Here is a 16,820-nt window from a genome sequence, read left to right as displayed (position 1 = left end):
CAAGCTGAGAGTAAGTGTATCAGACTCAGGGCCAGTAAATGTGGCAAAATAAATCTATTAAAGTGGTAGAAATGACTAACCTCACCGCCACACATGAACTGTGGGAGAACGTTTTGACTACTACTGTTCTCTCACAGAAATATTGACGTAAGTATACAGCACATTCCTCTCCTTTTATAACTTATTGTCAGCATATATTTATGTTCATTCATTAATTTATTCTTCCTTTACAAATTATTCTTTTCTGGTATCTTTTTCAGAAAGCATTTGCGCATAAGAATTTGCCCTAGGCCGGGCGCGGTGGCTCACGCCTGTAATCCTAGCACTCTGGGAGGCCGAGGCAGGCGGATTGTTTGAGCTCAGGAGTTCGAAACCAGCCTGAGCAAGAGTGAGACCCCGTCTCTACTAAAAATAGAAAGAAATTAATTGGACAACTAAAAATACATAGAAAAAATTAGCCGGGCATGGTGGCACATGCCTGTAGTCCCAGCTACTCAGGAGGCTGAGGCAGGAGGATCGCTTGAGCCCAGGAGTTTGAGGTTGCTGTGAGCTAGGCTGACGCCACGGCATTCACTCTAGCCTGGGCAACACAGTGAGACTCTGTCTCAAAAAAAAAAAAAAAAAAAAAAAGAATTTGCCCTTAAGAATTTATCATTTGCCTATACTTACTTCATTTTTACTATTGCTTCAGGAACTAAATCGGTGATAATGATTATGGTTAAAAAGTACAACCACCATGGACTTAGCATTTATTGTGTTCCATGCCCTATTTGTTTAGTCCTCACAACTACCTTTGAAGGTGAGAGATTCTTATCTCCATTTCATAGCAAGTTTTAATTAAATAATATAAATAAAATGGCTTCAACTCAAGCTAAAGGGAGTGCGGCCTGGCTGTCAGGACCAACAGGTTCAAATCCGGTTCATAGGCCTCAAATTAGAAAGCTCACCAGATTCACCAGGTCTGGTGCCCACACACCATCACAGGTGACGACACCCCCAAAATTTTCAAAATGACCACGCTGACGTCCATTTCAACGTGAGCTTAGTTTTCAAAGAAGGATCACGCAAACAGCCTTTTAAAAAAGTTGTTATTGTTTAAAAGATATTTCATAACAAAACCCACAAATGAGAAAAGAATCGTACTCAAAAAAGGAATCAAATGGCAACAATGAACCCCCCCAAACTGCCAGCACGGCCACCACCGAGAAAGCGCTATCATGAAATCTGAGCCTCCTTTCCCTCCGGAAATAACAGCAAAGCACTTCATTTTCGCATTGGCATTTCTCAGAGCTCACTGTGGAAGGCCGACATCACCTTGAGAACCTTCCATTTGGTTCCAGAGATCCTGCCATGGTCACATTCCCGTGACTCCCCGAGGGGCCCTCTGGTTACAGTCGGTTCGTGGGCTGCTGACGCTGGGAGGTGACGGGCCGAAAACACGGGCCTGGCACGGATTCGGGAACGCGCAGGCACAGGCCTGCTGAGGCGGGACCGGCAGGAAGAGCCGTCCCTGGAGGTGCTCGCGGTGCCAGCTCTTCGAGGCGCGACGGCCCGGACGCGCGGCAGGAGCGGGTGAGCGTCTTCAGCGTGGCCCTGGCTGTCTTCCTCGCCGGCCAGGGCTGCAGAGATGCTTTGTTCCCAGCGCCGCGGACGACACTGGAGTCCCTCAGTAAATATCCGCCAGGGAGGTCGCGTGAAAAGACTGCTCCAGCTCGCCCTTGCTGGTGGCCGCCCAAGGGTAAAACAGTACGCGGCGTGTCTTCTCGGTCATGAGGAAGCCGTTGTCACTGAATCTCCCTGGGACGCTGCCTACATCCAGCCAAACAAAGGGAGCGACGGCTGAGGTTTCCAGATCGAACACAAACGCGTCACCTTGCTGAGAGATGAGGGCCTGAAAGAAAAAGCAGCGAGGCTGAGGGCAGAGCCGCCGTGTCGGTGCGGGCGCTGAGGGGCGCGTCCTGCGCTCTGACTCTGCAGCTGCCCACGGCAGATACTCCACGCGCGGTTCCAGGCAACGCGTGGAAAATGATTACACGCTGTGGAAAAGGACCGAATTGTAATCTCAAGCCAAGGACACAGGTAGTCTCCAATTATTAGGGAGAACATGTCACAAGAAGCTCAAAGCTTTTTATCCTTTACAGTTTTTCTCAGAGTACCATCAAGAGAGGAACGTTTTTGCAAAGGGCTGGGTGGTTTCAATGACTTTCTAGGGATCTGTCTGGACGTAGCTGCAAAGCACAACCGTGGAACTTACATTCGCGTCTCCTGAAAAGATCCGGCCATCTAGAAAGCAGCCTGCCAGGCGTTTGCAAAAGCTCTCCTGTGAGAGCGTCTCTCTTTTATTACATAGGACAGTAAAGTCACATTATTAGCATTTTTAGCGCGTGTGAATTCCGCACAGTATCGGCAGAAAGAGAGCGTGCAGTGGAAAGCAGGGAGTCTCCATTCCACTCACAACAGCTGGTTCGCAGAGTGGGCGGCGGCCGTGCACGCCTGGGGCTGAGCGCCCGGCTCCCCACGGCCTGCACGTGTCACCAGCGTCGCTCCCGACGCAGACACGCCACCCTGTAGGGCTCACGTTATACGTTATGTGTGACATAAAGAATTCCAAAGGGCAGTTTTTACTATATATAATTTAGCCTTACACACTTGCACGTTTACCATTCAGGATTCTGAGTTATAAACAAGAAAACCTATATTGACAGAAGGAGAAAAGAAACTGAACAAAATGTATTCAGTAGCTGTTGAGGGTCAGAGGCTCAAGCTTGAGCCACCCGGCTGTTCCAGTGAAGACGGCAAAGCAGCTGCAGGCGTGAGGCCCGTGTGGTCCCCCAGCAGCCTCGGCTACTGCCGCTCCAGGGCCAGGGCTGGAAGGGGCTCTTTGGACTGGAAATCTGTAACTGTACGTGTAACTGCAGAGCCTAGGGTTTCAGTGTGTCTCCCTGGCTTCAGGGAGACAGGCAGAACGAGTTTCTGGCATCTCTTTTGGGATAGTATAGCCAAGTACCTAGCACCTATTAAGCCCAAAATAAATGTTAACTGACATTATTATTACTATTATTATCATTATTATACCTCATTAAGAATAACAAATCTCATTGAATCCCAAATGAGGTAAAACAAAGAAAGAAGCCATACTTCTCTCCCACCTCCAATTACCTCAAGGTAATGAAGGGTCAATTTAAGGGGAAAAGAATTGTTTTCAGACGGGTGTAGTAGCTCACACCTGTGATCCTAGTATTCTGGGAGACCGAGGTGGGAGGATTGCTTGAGTTCAAGAGTTTGAGACCAGTCTGAGCAACAGCGAGACCCTGTCTCTACAAAAAATAGAAAAATTAGGTGGGCATGGTGGCACATACATATTGTCCCAGCTACTTGGGAGGCTGAGGCAGGAGGATCACTTGAGCCCAGGAGTTTGAGGTTGCTGTGAGCTAGGCTGACGCCACGGCACTCACTCCAGCGTGGGTGACATAGCAAGACCCTATCTCAAAAAAAAAAAAAAAAAATTTGTTTTCAAAATCATAAGTTTAGACACCACACATTTTTTTCCAGTACCTTTTTCTGGAAAAAAAAATACATGTCAGTGTATGTCATTTCCTTCAAATCTGTTCTATATCAGTTGTTACAGATAACAGATTTTTCTTATATGGCTATTTGGCTATTAATTTGGAAAAAAGATAAGGTTTCAGTTGCTAGGCTTCTTTCTAATAAAATGCAAGGATTAGGTGTGTTTATATGATTATGTCAAAAGCAAATGCAGAGAATCCTTTTAAATGCAGTAAAAGTTTAAAACAAATTTTAAACTTGCTAAAAACAGGGAATGAAACTTCATAAAAAAATATTTCCCATTACTGTGTGTAAGAGAAAAGGAAGGAAAGGTTTTCAATCAACTAGACAAATTTCAAATTCTCTGGCTACACAATTTTTATAACATGTCCTGGTCGTCCCAGCTTTTTTTCCTAGCAATCGTAAGGAGATTTGGTGATTGAAGCAATAAATCAAAGAAAGCAGACTGAATATTAATAGACTCCACCGAAATCAAAATCAGAGTGCTTCCGCCGCCTCCAGTGCTCCCAGCCGTAGGAGCCCGTGCTCGGAGCTTACTCCCCCACCCCGGCTTTCTCACGTGTGAGACGCGGGTCACAAGCTTCAGGGCTGCTGCGGAAATCGGACAGTGCTCAGTAAAGCACCTAGAACAGAACCTGGCACCCAGGCGAGGCGCAGTCAGCGGTGGTGACTCGTGCCTCCCCTCCCGCCACGGTGCCAGCCCACCAGCGAAGGGCGATGGGACAGACAAGTGGCAGTAACTGGAAACCCTCACAAGTCCTAGGTTAGGAATAAAAATCACTGGGTCTTTGCCTTTAGGGGGAAAGCAGCCAGTCTTCCCCAGGCCTCGGGAAACTCAGTACCAAAGGGGGGAAAAAAAAAAAAAAAAAAGGTGCGCACAGCAGGGGGCAGGGAGCTGGGCCAGGAGCAGGAGGGCCCCAGGAAGCCGCGGCGCACCCCCCACCCGCGCTTACAGTGATATTTGCCTTGCGGAGCCCCACGGCCTCCTTCGGTGAGGACAGGAAGTGATAGTTGATTGGGCTCAAGAGTTTAAGGTCCATTGACAGGTAAAAGGAAAGCAGGCAACTTTCTCGTGTACAATTCCCACATCTCAGCAGCGTAGACACTGGCTCCTTGTAGAGGAGAGCAGCCTGCCCGGCCCCGATCACAAGGTGTGTGGTCACGCGAGAGCACAGAGGCTGCAGGGAGCCCCACGTGTGGACTCTCACCTGGGGAGAGAGAAAACCGAATGCAAACAGACATTCTCGGTGACTGTCTTTTTAGGGAACAATAGCGATAACAGCTGAAAGCCAGAATAGCAGAAGTGGCAAAGAGACTACGAAACCCGAGTTTTAATCCCGGCCCCCCAAGTACTAGGTCTGTGACTGCACTGCTCCCCTTCCCAGCCTCCATCCCTCCACGCTGAGAACCAGAACAGCGACAGCATTTGTTTCGTGGGCTGTCGTGAGAATTTAAAAAAATAATCCATGGCAGGTGCAGCACCTTGTACATTGTAATTATTCTACAAATGTGACCTATTTTCAGTGTTATTGGTGTCCTCCAAACTGGAGCCACCAAAGTCTTTGAGTTTCTGCCCTTTCTTTTTACTTAAATTCGTTTCAGATACAAGCTTAGTTTTCCACATCCCCATCCTGAATAGTTTTACTGACTTTGACTTTAACATACCATTTTTTGTCATTTCTTTTTGCAAACTTTGGACCACTTCCAGCCTCTCATAATTATAAATAACCTTACTTTTAAGTGGCACCTTACAGTTTATATAATTTGTTTGCATCTATTTTATTTACTACGCATAGAAATCCTTTAAAAAGGTAGACTGGTATCATTTTACAGAGGAAGAAATTGAATTGTCAAGATGTTAAGAGTTTTGCTTAAGGCCACATAGTAAACAGCAAGAGTTCTAACCTGAATATATGGATTCTGGCTGCAAATTAATTTTTCTTTTATTTTTCCCAAATGGAATATAACCAAACAACTGAAGAAATAATCTAAAAGTCTCCCTCTATTGCAGAGAGAAAGAAATCCGAGCAACTCACCGTGAGCGTCACCGTGTGGTTGGCGTGAAGGTCCGATACACCGTAGACGTAGAACACACTTTGGTCCTCAAAGCCCACTGGCAGCAGGGGGGCAAAGAAACGGCGAGCAAAGTAGTGCAGCATCTTCCACTTCCCTCCGTACTCTGAAAATAATCGAGAGCGTTAGGAGACGGCCGGGGTCAAGCGGTCAGAGTCCGCGTGGCGCAGCGGCATCCGCGTGCGGCTGTCCTGGTTCCAGGGAGTGAGCCCACAAAGGACGGTCAACGATGGAACGCAGCCACGTTTGTTAAGGGCTCTGAGCGTTCTGGATACTGTGTCCACCCCACAAGGGTGGGGCAGGCAATTAGCAACCCACTTTACACGGGAGGAAACGGAGGCAGTCGGTTGAAGCGCGCTGGAGGTGGTATTTTGAGTCCAGATCTGACTCCCACTAGCCTGTCTCAAATGCAGTTCTGCTTTCGGGAGCTCGGTACACCAGTGTTCCTTTGTGCTGCACGCACACGAAGGACATGAGCAGCAGCAGCGTCCGCGGTGAACACCTGTTACAGACACCCACCCACAAGCCGACTTAGAACTCAAAGCTTCCTTTTCCCACAGGCATAAAACCCTCTGAGCGCATCAAAACCACCACTGTGCAAATGTGGCTGGCAAGGTCAGACTGGAGGAAAACCAGGGAACCAATGACAATTAATGACAGTTCCACAAATGCAATTAGAAGTTGTCAAGAATCTGTAAAATTCTGTGTCTTACTGACACATCTAGTGTGCTAAACCCATTAACTTAAAAATCTTTCAACATCGCCTTTTCTCAACATTCCTCTATTTCAATGATCCTTCCGCACAAAGCACAGCACCACCAAATAACTTCCCGGAGAGGTGGAGAAGCAGAGAGAGAAAAAGGGAGAGAGGTGCCAGAATGCACCATGCAAGCTGCTGAGACAGAGGAATGTACTTTTGAAGTTCAGATAAAACTAATTTCTTTAGAGTTTTGCAAAATACCAACTCTCAGCACTTCAATCCAACGCTTAGCACTTCCTCAAACAGCAACCACGGGGCTGTGGTGTGGCGCGCAGGCCTTTCCCGTTGGACCTACACGGTGAACGAGAACTGACATTTGGCAAATTTTCTCACACATGGAAGATGGCGTGGACCTGAGGTAACGCACACGCCCGCAGGTGCACTGTCCCGTTGTGGGTCAAGACTTTCAACGTGTGGTTCCAGAGGCCAAGGCCATAAACAAGACACACGCAAGCGAACGGGAATGGAAACGAAAGGTCTCACTGATACATACTGCTATGGTTCGAATGTCTCCTCCGAAACTCACGTCGACACGTAACAGCCATTGTGACGGTGTCGAGAGCTGGGGACCCACTCAGAGGCTCCTAGGCCACGAGGGCGCTGCCCTCCTGTGAACGGACTAACGTCCTCTTTGCAAGAGCAGGCTCATCATGAGGAGAACGGGTTGTTAGAAAAGCAAGTTCTGCCCTGTCTTACTCTGGGACTCCCTCGAGCTCTCTTGCCCTTCTGCCTCCTACCGTGGGAGGATGTAGTGGGGGTGCCCTCGCCAGAGCCGGCACCATGCTCTTGCACTTCCCAGATTCCAGAACATTCGCCACACACATTTCTGTTCGTTATAAATGAACCAGTCTGGGTTGCTCTGTGACAGCAACGTAAAACAGACTAGGACACCAACCTAAGTTAGTAATCAGTAACAAAGTTTGGATAGCAACATAATACTCTTCATAACAGGCTAAAAATATTATGTGACTTCTGGCTTTACCATTAGCCCTGTAACTGTCCAAGTTTATGAACCAAGCAACATTCCCAGGTGGATTTTTATATTTGCAAAATTATAACCATAAACTTAGACTAATTTTTAAAAATAAAGTACTGTCATATGTCGCTTAACAACAGGGATACATTCTGAAACACGCGTTGTCAGGCAATTCTGTCACTGTGCAAACATCACAGGGCACACTTACGCACACCGAGGCGGTGCAGCCTGCTACACACCTGGGCGTAGCCGACTGCCGCTGGGCTACAAGCCTGTGCAGCACGTTGCCTGCTGGATACTGCAGGCACCCTAACACAGTGGTGAGTACTTATGCATCTGAACATATTTGAACACAGACGATGTGCAGTAAAAATAGCGGCATCATAATTTTAGGAGACTGCTGTCACATACGCAGTCCGGCATTGGCTGGAATTTGTGTGGTGCGTGAGTGTACGTAAGAACTTGCAGATTCTAAGCGGCTGTTGACCTCCCTGCTACCACCGCGTCAGGTGGTGAGAGACGGCACGCACCTCCCTCAGCTGCACACGCCGTGAGCAGTGGATCTCTGCAGCCAACTAAACAGAGTTAAACAGGGACTCTGAGGCTGCCCGGGGCAGGAGCAGGTACAGCCGAACCTGTCGCCGCTTCTCGCTGGTTCCTGTTCTCTAGTAAGCGCGAGGAGCTGGTAACCCTCCCCACGCCACGGTCCTGCCCGAGTTGAGAAAATGGCCAAACTGCTGATCTGCCGTCATGCCCTGACACTCGGGTTTACCTGCAGGGATATGATGATAGGCACCGGTGTTTGCCCAGGGTTCCTGGCTCATGACTCCACTGCCCTTGTTACAGTCCTTTGTCAAAACGTCGGGGCACTTGAGCAGCCTCCGAAAACAGAACCCGTCTCTCGGAGCGTCCCCTGCCCTCCTTTCACCTGCCCAAGGCAGGATTCTAATCTGTCCTGCCGTCCCGATTACGGTCACCGGAGTCCCATTTCAGAAGAGGTCCTGCCCGACACGCTGGAGGAGCCAATGCCGCTCGGAGAGGCCAGGAGAAAGGGAGCGGGCGGGACTCGCTAAGCTCCTCCGCTGCGGCTGCGCGCATCACTGCAGGCCCTCTCTGTGCAGTCCCGTTTCTGCGCGCGGCCCCTCCTGCCTGTCCAACGACGTCTCCACAAAAGGCCCAAGAGACAGGGCTCGGAGAGCTTCTGGATGGCTTCGCACGGCAGGCTGACAGGAGGGGAGCAAGAAGTCACCCGCATGCCAGGAGGGTGGCACCCCAACTCCACCGTGCTCGGGACCCTCCCAGTCCTCACCCTCTGTCTGTCTTCATCTGGCTTTTCACGTGTATCTCTAAAATACCTGTGTAATAAGCTGGTAAACCTGAGTGTTTCTCTGAGTCCTGTGAGCCGCTCTAGCAAACCAGTGGAACCCAGAGAGGGGCTGGCGGGAACCCCAACTCGAAGTGGTCAGGCAGAAGTTCCAGAGCCCCCCACTTGAACTGCTGTCAGGAGAGGGGCGCTGTCCTGGGGGATGGAGCCCTCGGCCTGCAGGATCTGACCCCGTCTCCCGGGGGACAGAGTAGACCTGAATCAGAGGACACCCAGCTGGTGTCCACCGCAGAGCTGCTCGCCTGGCAGTGGCGAGAAACCCACACACTTGGCCACAGAAACCTTCTGTGTCGATTATTGTCATGGAGTAAGAGGATAGAAAAAGCACTTTTGAGTTTGAGTGGTTTTTCCACAGACCTACCCTCCTGCAAAACTCATTGGAATAATCTATTAAATACATGCAATCATGTAAAGGAAGACTGACAAAAATTGGGCCCCTCCAGTTTCTGGAATCAAACTCAGCTGCAAAAATCCACAACTTCACCCACAGACAGAAAGCAGGGTCAGTGTCCATGTGTCTCTGAACAGTGTCTCTCCAGCACCCCAGGCGGCTTTTCCCCACGGCCCAGCCTGATTCTTCCTCAGTGCTCTGTTATCTGCTTGGTGCTGACCGAGAGTTTGGTCAGAGAAACCTCAGCACAATCCAACGGCCTGTAAGAGTCATGCATTCGGCACCGATGAAGGCTCGTCTGGAACGCACACCTCTGGGCTTGCATTCATAGCCGGTTTAAAAGCCTCACCCAGCAAAACAGCCTTTTACTTTATGGCCTTGCCTCATTTTTGACTCAAAACTGTTGCTTATATTATATTATTAACTGAACTTTGCTTCGAATAAGCTGTAGTGAAGGCCAAAAACTCATTTTTTTCCTGAAATATTTTTTAACGTGCCAGAATAGATGGGATAATTCAAATGCAAGTTCCACGCCAGTCATCTCGCCTGCGGCTGGTTGACCTGGTCCAGCTGGTAACCCTTCCTGTTTGGGTTGCTGACTCTCCTACCTTCCCCCGTAGCTAAATAGGGCATCACAGAGATGACCTCATGGACTTAAAGGGGGGTCAGAGAGAGGGGCACGTGCACACGTAACCGGGTTAGCCTTCTGCTTGGCTGAATTCTCCTACTCAAAAGAAGGGATGCTAACTCCATAATCCTTGGGCCATGGAAAGTCCTCTTAAATAAATTCAAAATTCTATGCAGTAATCGCAAGACCCATGACTGATACCTTTGTGTATGAATCTATCCCCTTCTTAGCCTGTTGTGTGACTCCGCACAGCACTCAACTCCTGATGAGGCTGCCCCTTGGGCGCACGGAAAGACCAGCCAGGTGAGTGGGGTGGCCGCAGCCGTAGGTGGGCTCCTGACCCCTCAGGCTCTGCGCTCACTCAGTCCCTCTCCCCACAGGTTTTGCTTCCTCTCACCCACAGAAAGGGTGCTGAGACACTTACCCAGAGAGGCCCAGGAAGGAGCCTGCCAGATGTCATTCAACTGCCAGTAAAGAGCCCCCATGGTGTGCCCCTGCTCCTTCACTATCTCGCTGCGACTGCGGAGGTAGAATTCCGTCTCCGTTTTGACACACTGGGCCTGCATCACCTGAGTCGGGGAAACATTCACACACAGGGGTTGTTGTTTGATGTAGGCAGCCTAGATCTGAGACAATTATAGGTGTGAGTTTTTTAAAACACAAATCTGATAAATTAAGGAATGTGATTAGCATCAGGAATACCATGATCATGCTAGATTTGTAACTGGCCCCTTAGCACGACGGAAACTGCTGTCTGTAGCGGCAGGTTTGTCCGGGAGGCTTGGCGTTTGATTTATTGTAACAATGAGTGACAAAGGAAATATGACCATGTAAAAGGTAGCCTCGGCAATGAAGAAAACCAAAGATTATTATTCCAGAGCAAAGCTCTATGTAGTCAAACATTAAGTTTCTTCAATGATGGATTTTGCTAATACATTCATAGCTATTTAAAAAACTTTTGGCCGGGCGTGGTGGCTCACGCCTGTAATCCTAGCTCTCTGGGAGGCCGAGGCGGGCGGATTGTTTGAGCTCAGGAGTTCGAAACCAGCCTGAGCAAGAGCAAGACCCCGTCTCTATTAAAATTAGAAAGAAATTAATTGGACAACTAAAAATATATACAAAAAAAAATTAGCCGGGCATGGTGGCACATGCCTGTAGTCCCAGCTACTCAGGAGGCTGAGGCAGGAGGATTGCTTGAGCCCAGGAGTTTGAGGTTGCTGTGAGCTAGGCTGACGCCACGGCACTCTAGCCCGGGCAACACAGTGAGACTCTGTCTCAAAAAAAAAAAACAAAAAACAAAACTTTTATCAGAAAAAATTCTGTAGGAAAAATAACATTATTATTATGAATCTGATATTATCCAATCTTTAACCCTTTTTTTCTAATCACAATTGTTTTTATATCATGATTTTTGATAATGTAACATTTCTCATAAATGCAAATCCTTCATTATAGCAGAACAGATGGTAAATTGTAAGAATGAGACAGGAAAATTCAGTTCTTATTAAACAGGCACTAAAGAACTTCATGCAAGTGTCATCATCATTGAAAAATCAGTCCCTTTTGCTGCTGCTGTTCCGACACTGTGCGTATCACGTGCTCCTCGCTTGGAGCTGTACTTAGGAGGGTCTCATGCATGGGTCGCTGAGGAGGCCCTGACGAGATGGCCAGACATGCAAGGATTTCAGCTGGAGAACAGGCTGGCCTTGGAGTAGGGCTGGGGTTGTCACGGAGGAAGAAAAAGAAGGGTGTATATACGGCCGCTAAAAGACCAGGCCCAGGTGCCTCCTGTAAAAGTGGAAAAGCTGAGGTAAAGGTAGAACCTTTAGATAAAGTGGCTGAGCAACGAGGAAGTCACAGATGAGGTTACAACATACATGAGTCACAGCCATAAAATTCGAGAAGGGAAGCAAGGAGAGATCGTCATCATTCAGTAAATATTTAAGAAGTCCCTGCAGTATGTGTTACATGCTGGCCATGGCGGGTGCCCCTCTCCGCAAAAAACCACACCACCCTGCCTCCCGGAGCTCGTGCAGAAACGCTGTCATCAAAGAACCGCACAGATAAGCGTCAACTTCAAGCAGTAACAGTGCTAAGGAGAGGAGTGCAGTGCTACGAGCTCATGGAGCAGGGAGTGGGCCTAGGTGAGGAGTGAGGATTGGCCTGAAGGAAGAGGAAAGGGGAAATCAGAGAGGGCAGAACCTTCCAGCCAGAAAGGACGAGGAGGCGCGGTGAGAGGAGACTGCTGGGCGGGCTCAGCACTGAAGGAAGGCCCAGGGGGCCAGGAGCGATGCAAGAGAAGCTGGTGACAAACTCAGGGCTGGCACCTTGGAAGGCCACGTCAGGCACGTCAAAGGTGTCCGTGTGCATCCTAAAGGCAACCGGAAGTCACAAAAAGCTTTTCAGCTTCAGGATGATGTGACCAGCTTTGCATTTTCAAAAGGTGACTGGGACTGCTGAGTGGGGAGTGGATTGAAGGGGCTACAGTGGATTTAGGGAGACCATTCGGGAGCTATTAAAATCTGCCAGGCAGCAGACGACGCTAGCTCTGAGCAGATGAAGAACCGCCCTCTGGTTCAGGAACCCGACCACTAGGACCGCGGCAACGACAGCTGGAAAGCTGCTCCGCAGAGAGCGAGAGTCTCAAAACCAGAGGCAGCGCTGCCGCTCAAACGGCCACAGGCTACAGCCTCAACGTGTCTGTCTGAAAACTAAGTCGGAAGGAATGAAACAGGAAAACAGACCGAAGAACTCTTCTCTACGGCAGTCAGCTCATCCCAACCAGACTCGGGATCTCCGACCAAGCTCCCTGTAGAAGTACCAGTCTTGTTTGAACCAACCCAGGGAAGAAAGAGACGTATCTACTTCTAGGCCCAGATAGGGAGGCACAGAGTAACTCAACTCCTTGAGTAAGAACTCACATTTTGTTGACTTGTACCAAGTAAATGTCGTAGAGCAACTTCTAGAAAGTTCAGTGAAGATGAGGCAGCCAAGAAGCGAAATCTCAGTAGAGACAGATCGGGGGTCTGTACTGATTTTCAACCCATGCCCCCTAGAGAGTATCACCTCACATCAGCCTGGGAAGTTACCTGCTTATTTGTTTTAAAGATGTCATAATATCTGAACTCATGTAAATCACCCTGAGCCTCCCAATCAGGCCCCCATCAACCGAGCCAAAGGTGGTCTCTGGGCACAAATCAAGCCAGGAACGGCCCGTGCCAACGCAGCACACACCCCCAACGCTGCGAGGAACTGGAAATTCCTTCCTGCATGGTCAGCCACTGCTGTAGGGACTGTGTGTGATGGGCTCGCTGGAGAAGAGGTGGAGGGAGTCCCGCTGCGCCGATGAGGAAGAAGAGGGGAGTAAGGACTCTGGTCACCACACACGGCAGGGCCACCGGCCCAGCCCTGACAGGCCGGGGACAGGCAGCGAACGGCAACCACCATGACACCGCTCTGGCTGCCAGCCCGCAGTGCCAAAACTCCCAGGGCACGAAATAGCCCCAAAGTTGGGCCGTTCCTGATATACGAAAGAGGCCAGAGAACCTGCAACTTTCTGACATGACCCCTCAGGAACTCGGTTCAGCTCCGACTCATGAGTAGAATGGAAGGAGGGGTCATTCAAGCAGTTTGGGGCTGGAGGCACCTTCCCTGGATCCAGATTGATAAAGCAGGGTGAGTAGGAGAAAAGCAGAACCTGGAATTCTGGTGTGGGAACGAAATACCAGTGTATACCAGAGTCGTCACTAAGTCATCTCCTCAGGCAAAAACGAAAACTTCCAGGACAAACTCATAACCTGTCAGTAAGTCGTGCCTGTGCTTAGTTGGATCTAATCCGAGAGGCAACTACACGTTTTACTGATGGCCTCGGTAGAGGAACCTGTATTTTCTTTCTCTTTATGGTAAATTTCATCTACTTTTCAGGGAAAAAACAATCTGATGAGCACCAAATTATCTACATAGCTCTAAATTCTTTTGCAATCTTTGTTAACATACATTGTAATTCATATGCATTTATTATTTATTATCTTCCAGGTTTTTTCTTTAAATACAAGAGCTAAGCACATTTTCTGTTCATAGTAATTTTTCCCTCTGTGTTTTTTTTTTGTTTATTTGTCTGGTAATAGTATGTGACAAAGCTCAAAGTCCCTGTTGCATATTTCCACATTACGTTCTAGTCAAGCAAGCAGAGCTGCTGGAAACTGGTAGCCCCCAGGCTGAACTTGGCCCCACACTGGATGGAACTGGCCCACACAGTGGATGCTTTTTGCTTCTTGTTGATGTGGTTGTCGCTGATTGTCTTAAGTCAGGGCCAGTAGGCTTCATTTTGCCAGAATCCCAATTAATCATCCTCTTGTCTATTTAAATTACTTGCCTGGCCCCCATAAACATTCCAGATTTCAGTCTCTAAACCATACCAATTTTCAGAACCTGGAAGATATAAGTATTTATTTCTGTATTTCCATTCTAACAGTAATCTCTTCACTGTAACTTATCTTTTCTGGTTTAATAGGTAAAAATTATTAATCCCTTAACATTTTCGAACTTTAAAAAATGTTTAAAAAGCAAAAGGACTCCTAGCCCTCACTAGCAAAGAAAGGAAAAGAGCACTAGGTTAGCTCTATCGGGTAGCCTGTCCTACCTGAAACGGGCAGGGAGGAGGACGACCGAGACTTGAGCGCCGCGGCCTCCAGCACAGCACGGTGCACGCCGCATACAGACGGCGCCACCTGCGGCACGTGGATCTGAGTCCATCCCAGCCAGGGGGTGCCAGTCAAGGCCAACGAATGACGCCTTTGTTCATAAAAGTGCAGAAGGCTATCGCCCCCTACACGTTTTAAAGAGGGGTTGTGCAATCCCAGTTCCCTGGAAAATCTCCAGAACTGTCCCCTGCCCTTTAAAAACTGTCCCTATATTTACACACCCACGCGTCCTTTCCTAAAGAGGGCAGTCTTTCCACATAAGACGGATAACTGCTTAGTTATTTCCTAGGTTACTCGGCATCACTGTTAGTAGACAAATATTATTTTAGTTTTAAAAATATGCCTATTCTCAGCAGCGTGCTCAACTGCACTTACGAAATCAGTCTCCTAGAGGGACAGAGAGCATGGTGAAAAGAAACTGGACGAAGAAACCAAGACCTACGTCCCAATTCCAGCTTGGCCGCTGGCGGTTGCTAGCTGTCTTCCAAATCCCATCTCCCCTCCTCCAGGGTGATGGAGTTTTCCAGCTGAGCTACATTTTCTAGAAACACACCCCCACCATTGAAAGTAGGAGTAGCCATGTGACTAAGTTCCCCCAATATCTATATATTTTATTTACTTAAATTATCCTGACAATAAAATCTTCCAATAAAGCCATTTTGAAACTGAGATATAATTCACTGACCATACAATTCGCCCCTTTTTTAGAGGTTATAATTCACTGGTTTTTAGTATAGTCAGGGTTGTGCAACCCTCGTTACTATCTAATTCCACAATATTTCCCTCACCTAAAAAGCAACACCATACTAATTAGCAGTCACTCCCCATTCTCCCCTCTCCCCAGTTTCCGGGAACCACGAACCTACTTCCTGTCGCTGTGGATCTGCCTATTCAGGACATTTCATGGAAACGGAATGACACAATATGTGGCTTTGGTGACTGGCTTCCTTCCCATTTTTCAAGGTGATTTGTTTTCAACAAACGGTACTGGAATAACTGGATATCCACATGCAAAAGAATAAATTGGGACCCCTACTTCATACCATATACAAAAATTAATTCAAAATGGATCGAAGATCTAAATATAAGAGCTCAAACTAAAAAACTCTTAGATATAAAACATATAGATCTTACGACTTTTGATCTCACTTATATGTAGAATCTACGAAAGTCAAACGAAAGTCAAAGGTTCCTCCAAGCATACATCACTACCTCATTCCTTTTTATGTCTGAGTAATATTTCATTGCATGGATACGCTACATTTTGTTTATTCATTCGTCAGGTGATAAACATTTCAGTTGTTTCCACCTTTTGGCTACTATGAAAAATGCTATGAACATCTGTGCACAAGTTTTTGTGTGAACATGTTTCAATTTTCTTGAGTATTTATATGTAAGAATAGAACTGTTGGACCATATGGTAACTCTATGTCTAACTTTTTGAGGAAATGACAAACTGTTTTCCACAGCTGCTGAACCATTTTGTATTCCCATCAGCAACATATCCGGGTTCAAATTTCTCCTCATTCTTGCCAATACTTGTTATTTTTCTTTAAAAAAAAATTGTAGATATCCTAGTGGTGGTATCTCGCTGTGGTTTTGATTTGCATTTTCCTACTGACTAATGATCCTGAGCATATTTTAATGTGTTTATTGGCCATTTTCTTTAAAGAAATGTCTATTTAAAGCCTTTACCAATTGTTTGAGTTGTTTGTCTTTTTCATTATTGAGTTCTAAGAGCTCTTTATATATTCTGGATACTAGATTCCTTTCAGATATATGATTAGTAAATTTTTTTCTCCCATTCTGTGGATTATCTTTTTGCTTCCCTGATAGTGTCCTTTGCCATACGAAGTTTTTATTTGATGAAGTACAATTTATCTATTTTTCTTTGGTTGCTTGTTCTTTAGGTATCAAATTTAAGAAACTGTTGCCCAATCAAAACTCATAAGATTTACACCCATGTTCTATATCTAAGAGTTGTATAGTTTTAGCTCTTACATTTAGATCTTGGATCCATTTTGAGTTAACTTTTGTCTATGGTATGAGGTAGTGGTCCCAATTTATTCTTTTGCATGTGGATATCCAGTTATTCCAGCACCATTTGTTGAAAACACTATTATTTCCCCTCATTTTCTTGTCTTAACTACTGGGAAGGTAAATTAGTTCAGCCATTATGGAAAACAGTATAGAGGCTCCTCAAAAAATTAGAAGTAGGCCGAGCGTGGTGGCTCACGCCTGTAATCCTAGCACTCTGGAAGGCCGAGGCGGGCGGATTGTTTGAGCTCAGGAGTTCGAAACCAGCCTGAGCAAGAGTGAGACCCCGTCTCTACTAAAA

At 47.3% G+C, this 16,820-nt stretch overlaps 1 protein-coding gene across 1 annotated transcript in view; it reads right to left on the bottom strand.

Annotated features, from left to right (window-relative positions):
* Positions 1-1,592: 1,592 nt before the first annotated feature.
* The window catches only part of MANBA (mannosidase, beta A, lysosomal), a 108,721-nt gene continuing 93,493 nt past the window's right edge, over positions 1,593-16,820 (bottom strand). The window contains exons 14-17 of the mRNA XM_012655373.1: positions 10,204-10,348; positions 5,604-5,746; positions 4,521-4,775; positions 1,593-1,891 (exon numbers count right to left, since the gene is read on the bottom strand). Of these exons, the coding sequence (XP_012510827.1) occupies positions 1,667-1,891; positions 4,521-4,775; positions 5,604-5,746; positions 10,204-10,348 (768 nt within the window). The 3' untranslated portion in view covers positions 1,593-1,666. The remainder of the gene's footprint in view (positions 1,892-4,520; positions 4,776-5,603; positions 5,747-10,203; positions 10,349-16,820) is intronic.

Source organism: Propithecus coquereli, unplaced genomic scaffold, assembly GCF_000956105.1.
Source record: "Propithecus coquereli isolate 6110/MARCELLA unplaced genomic scaffold, Pcoq_1.0 Scaffold475, whole genome shotgun sequence".
In the NCBI taxonomy this organism is placed as follows: domain Eukaryota; kingdom Metazoa; phylum Chordata; class Mammalia; order Primates; family Indriidae; genus Propithecus; species Propithecus coquereli.
This window is presented reverse-complemented; position numbering and strand designations above follow the sequence as displayed.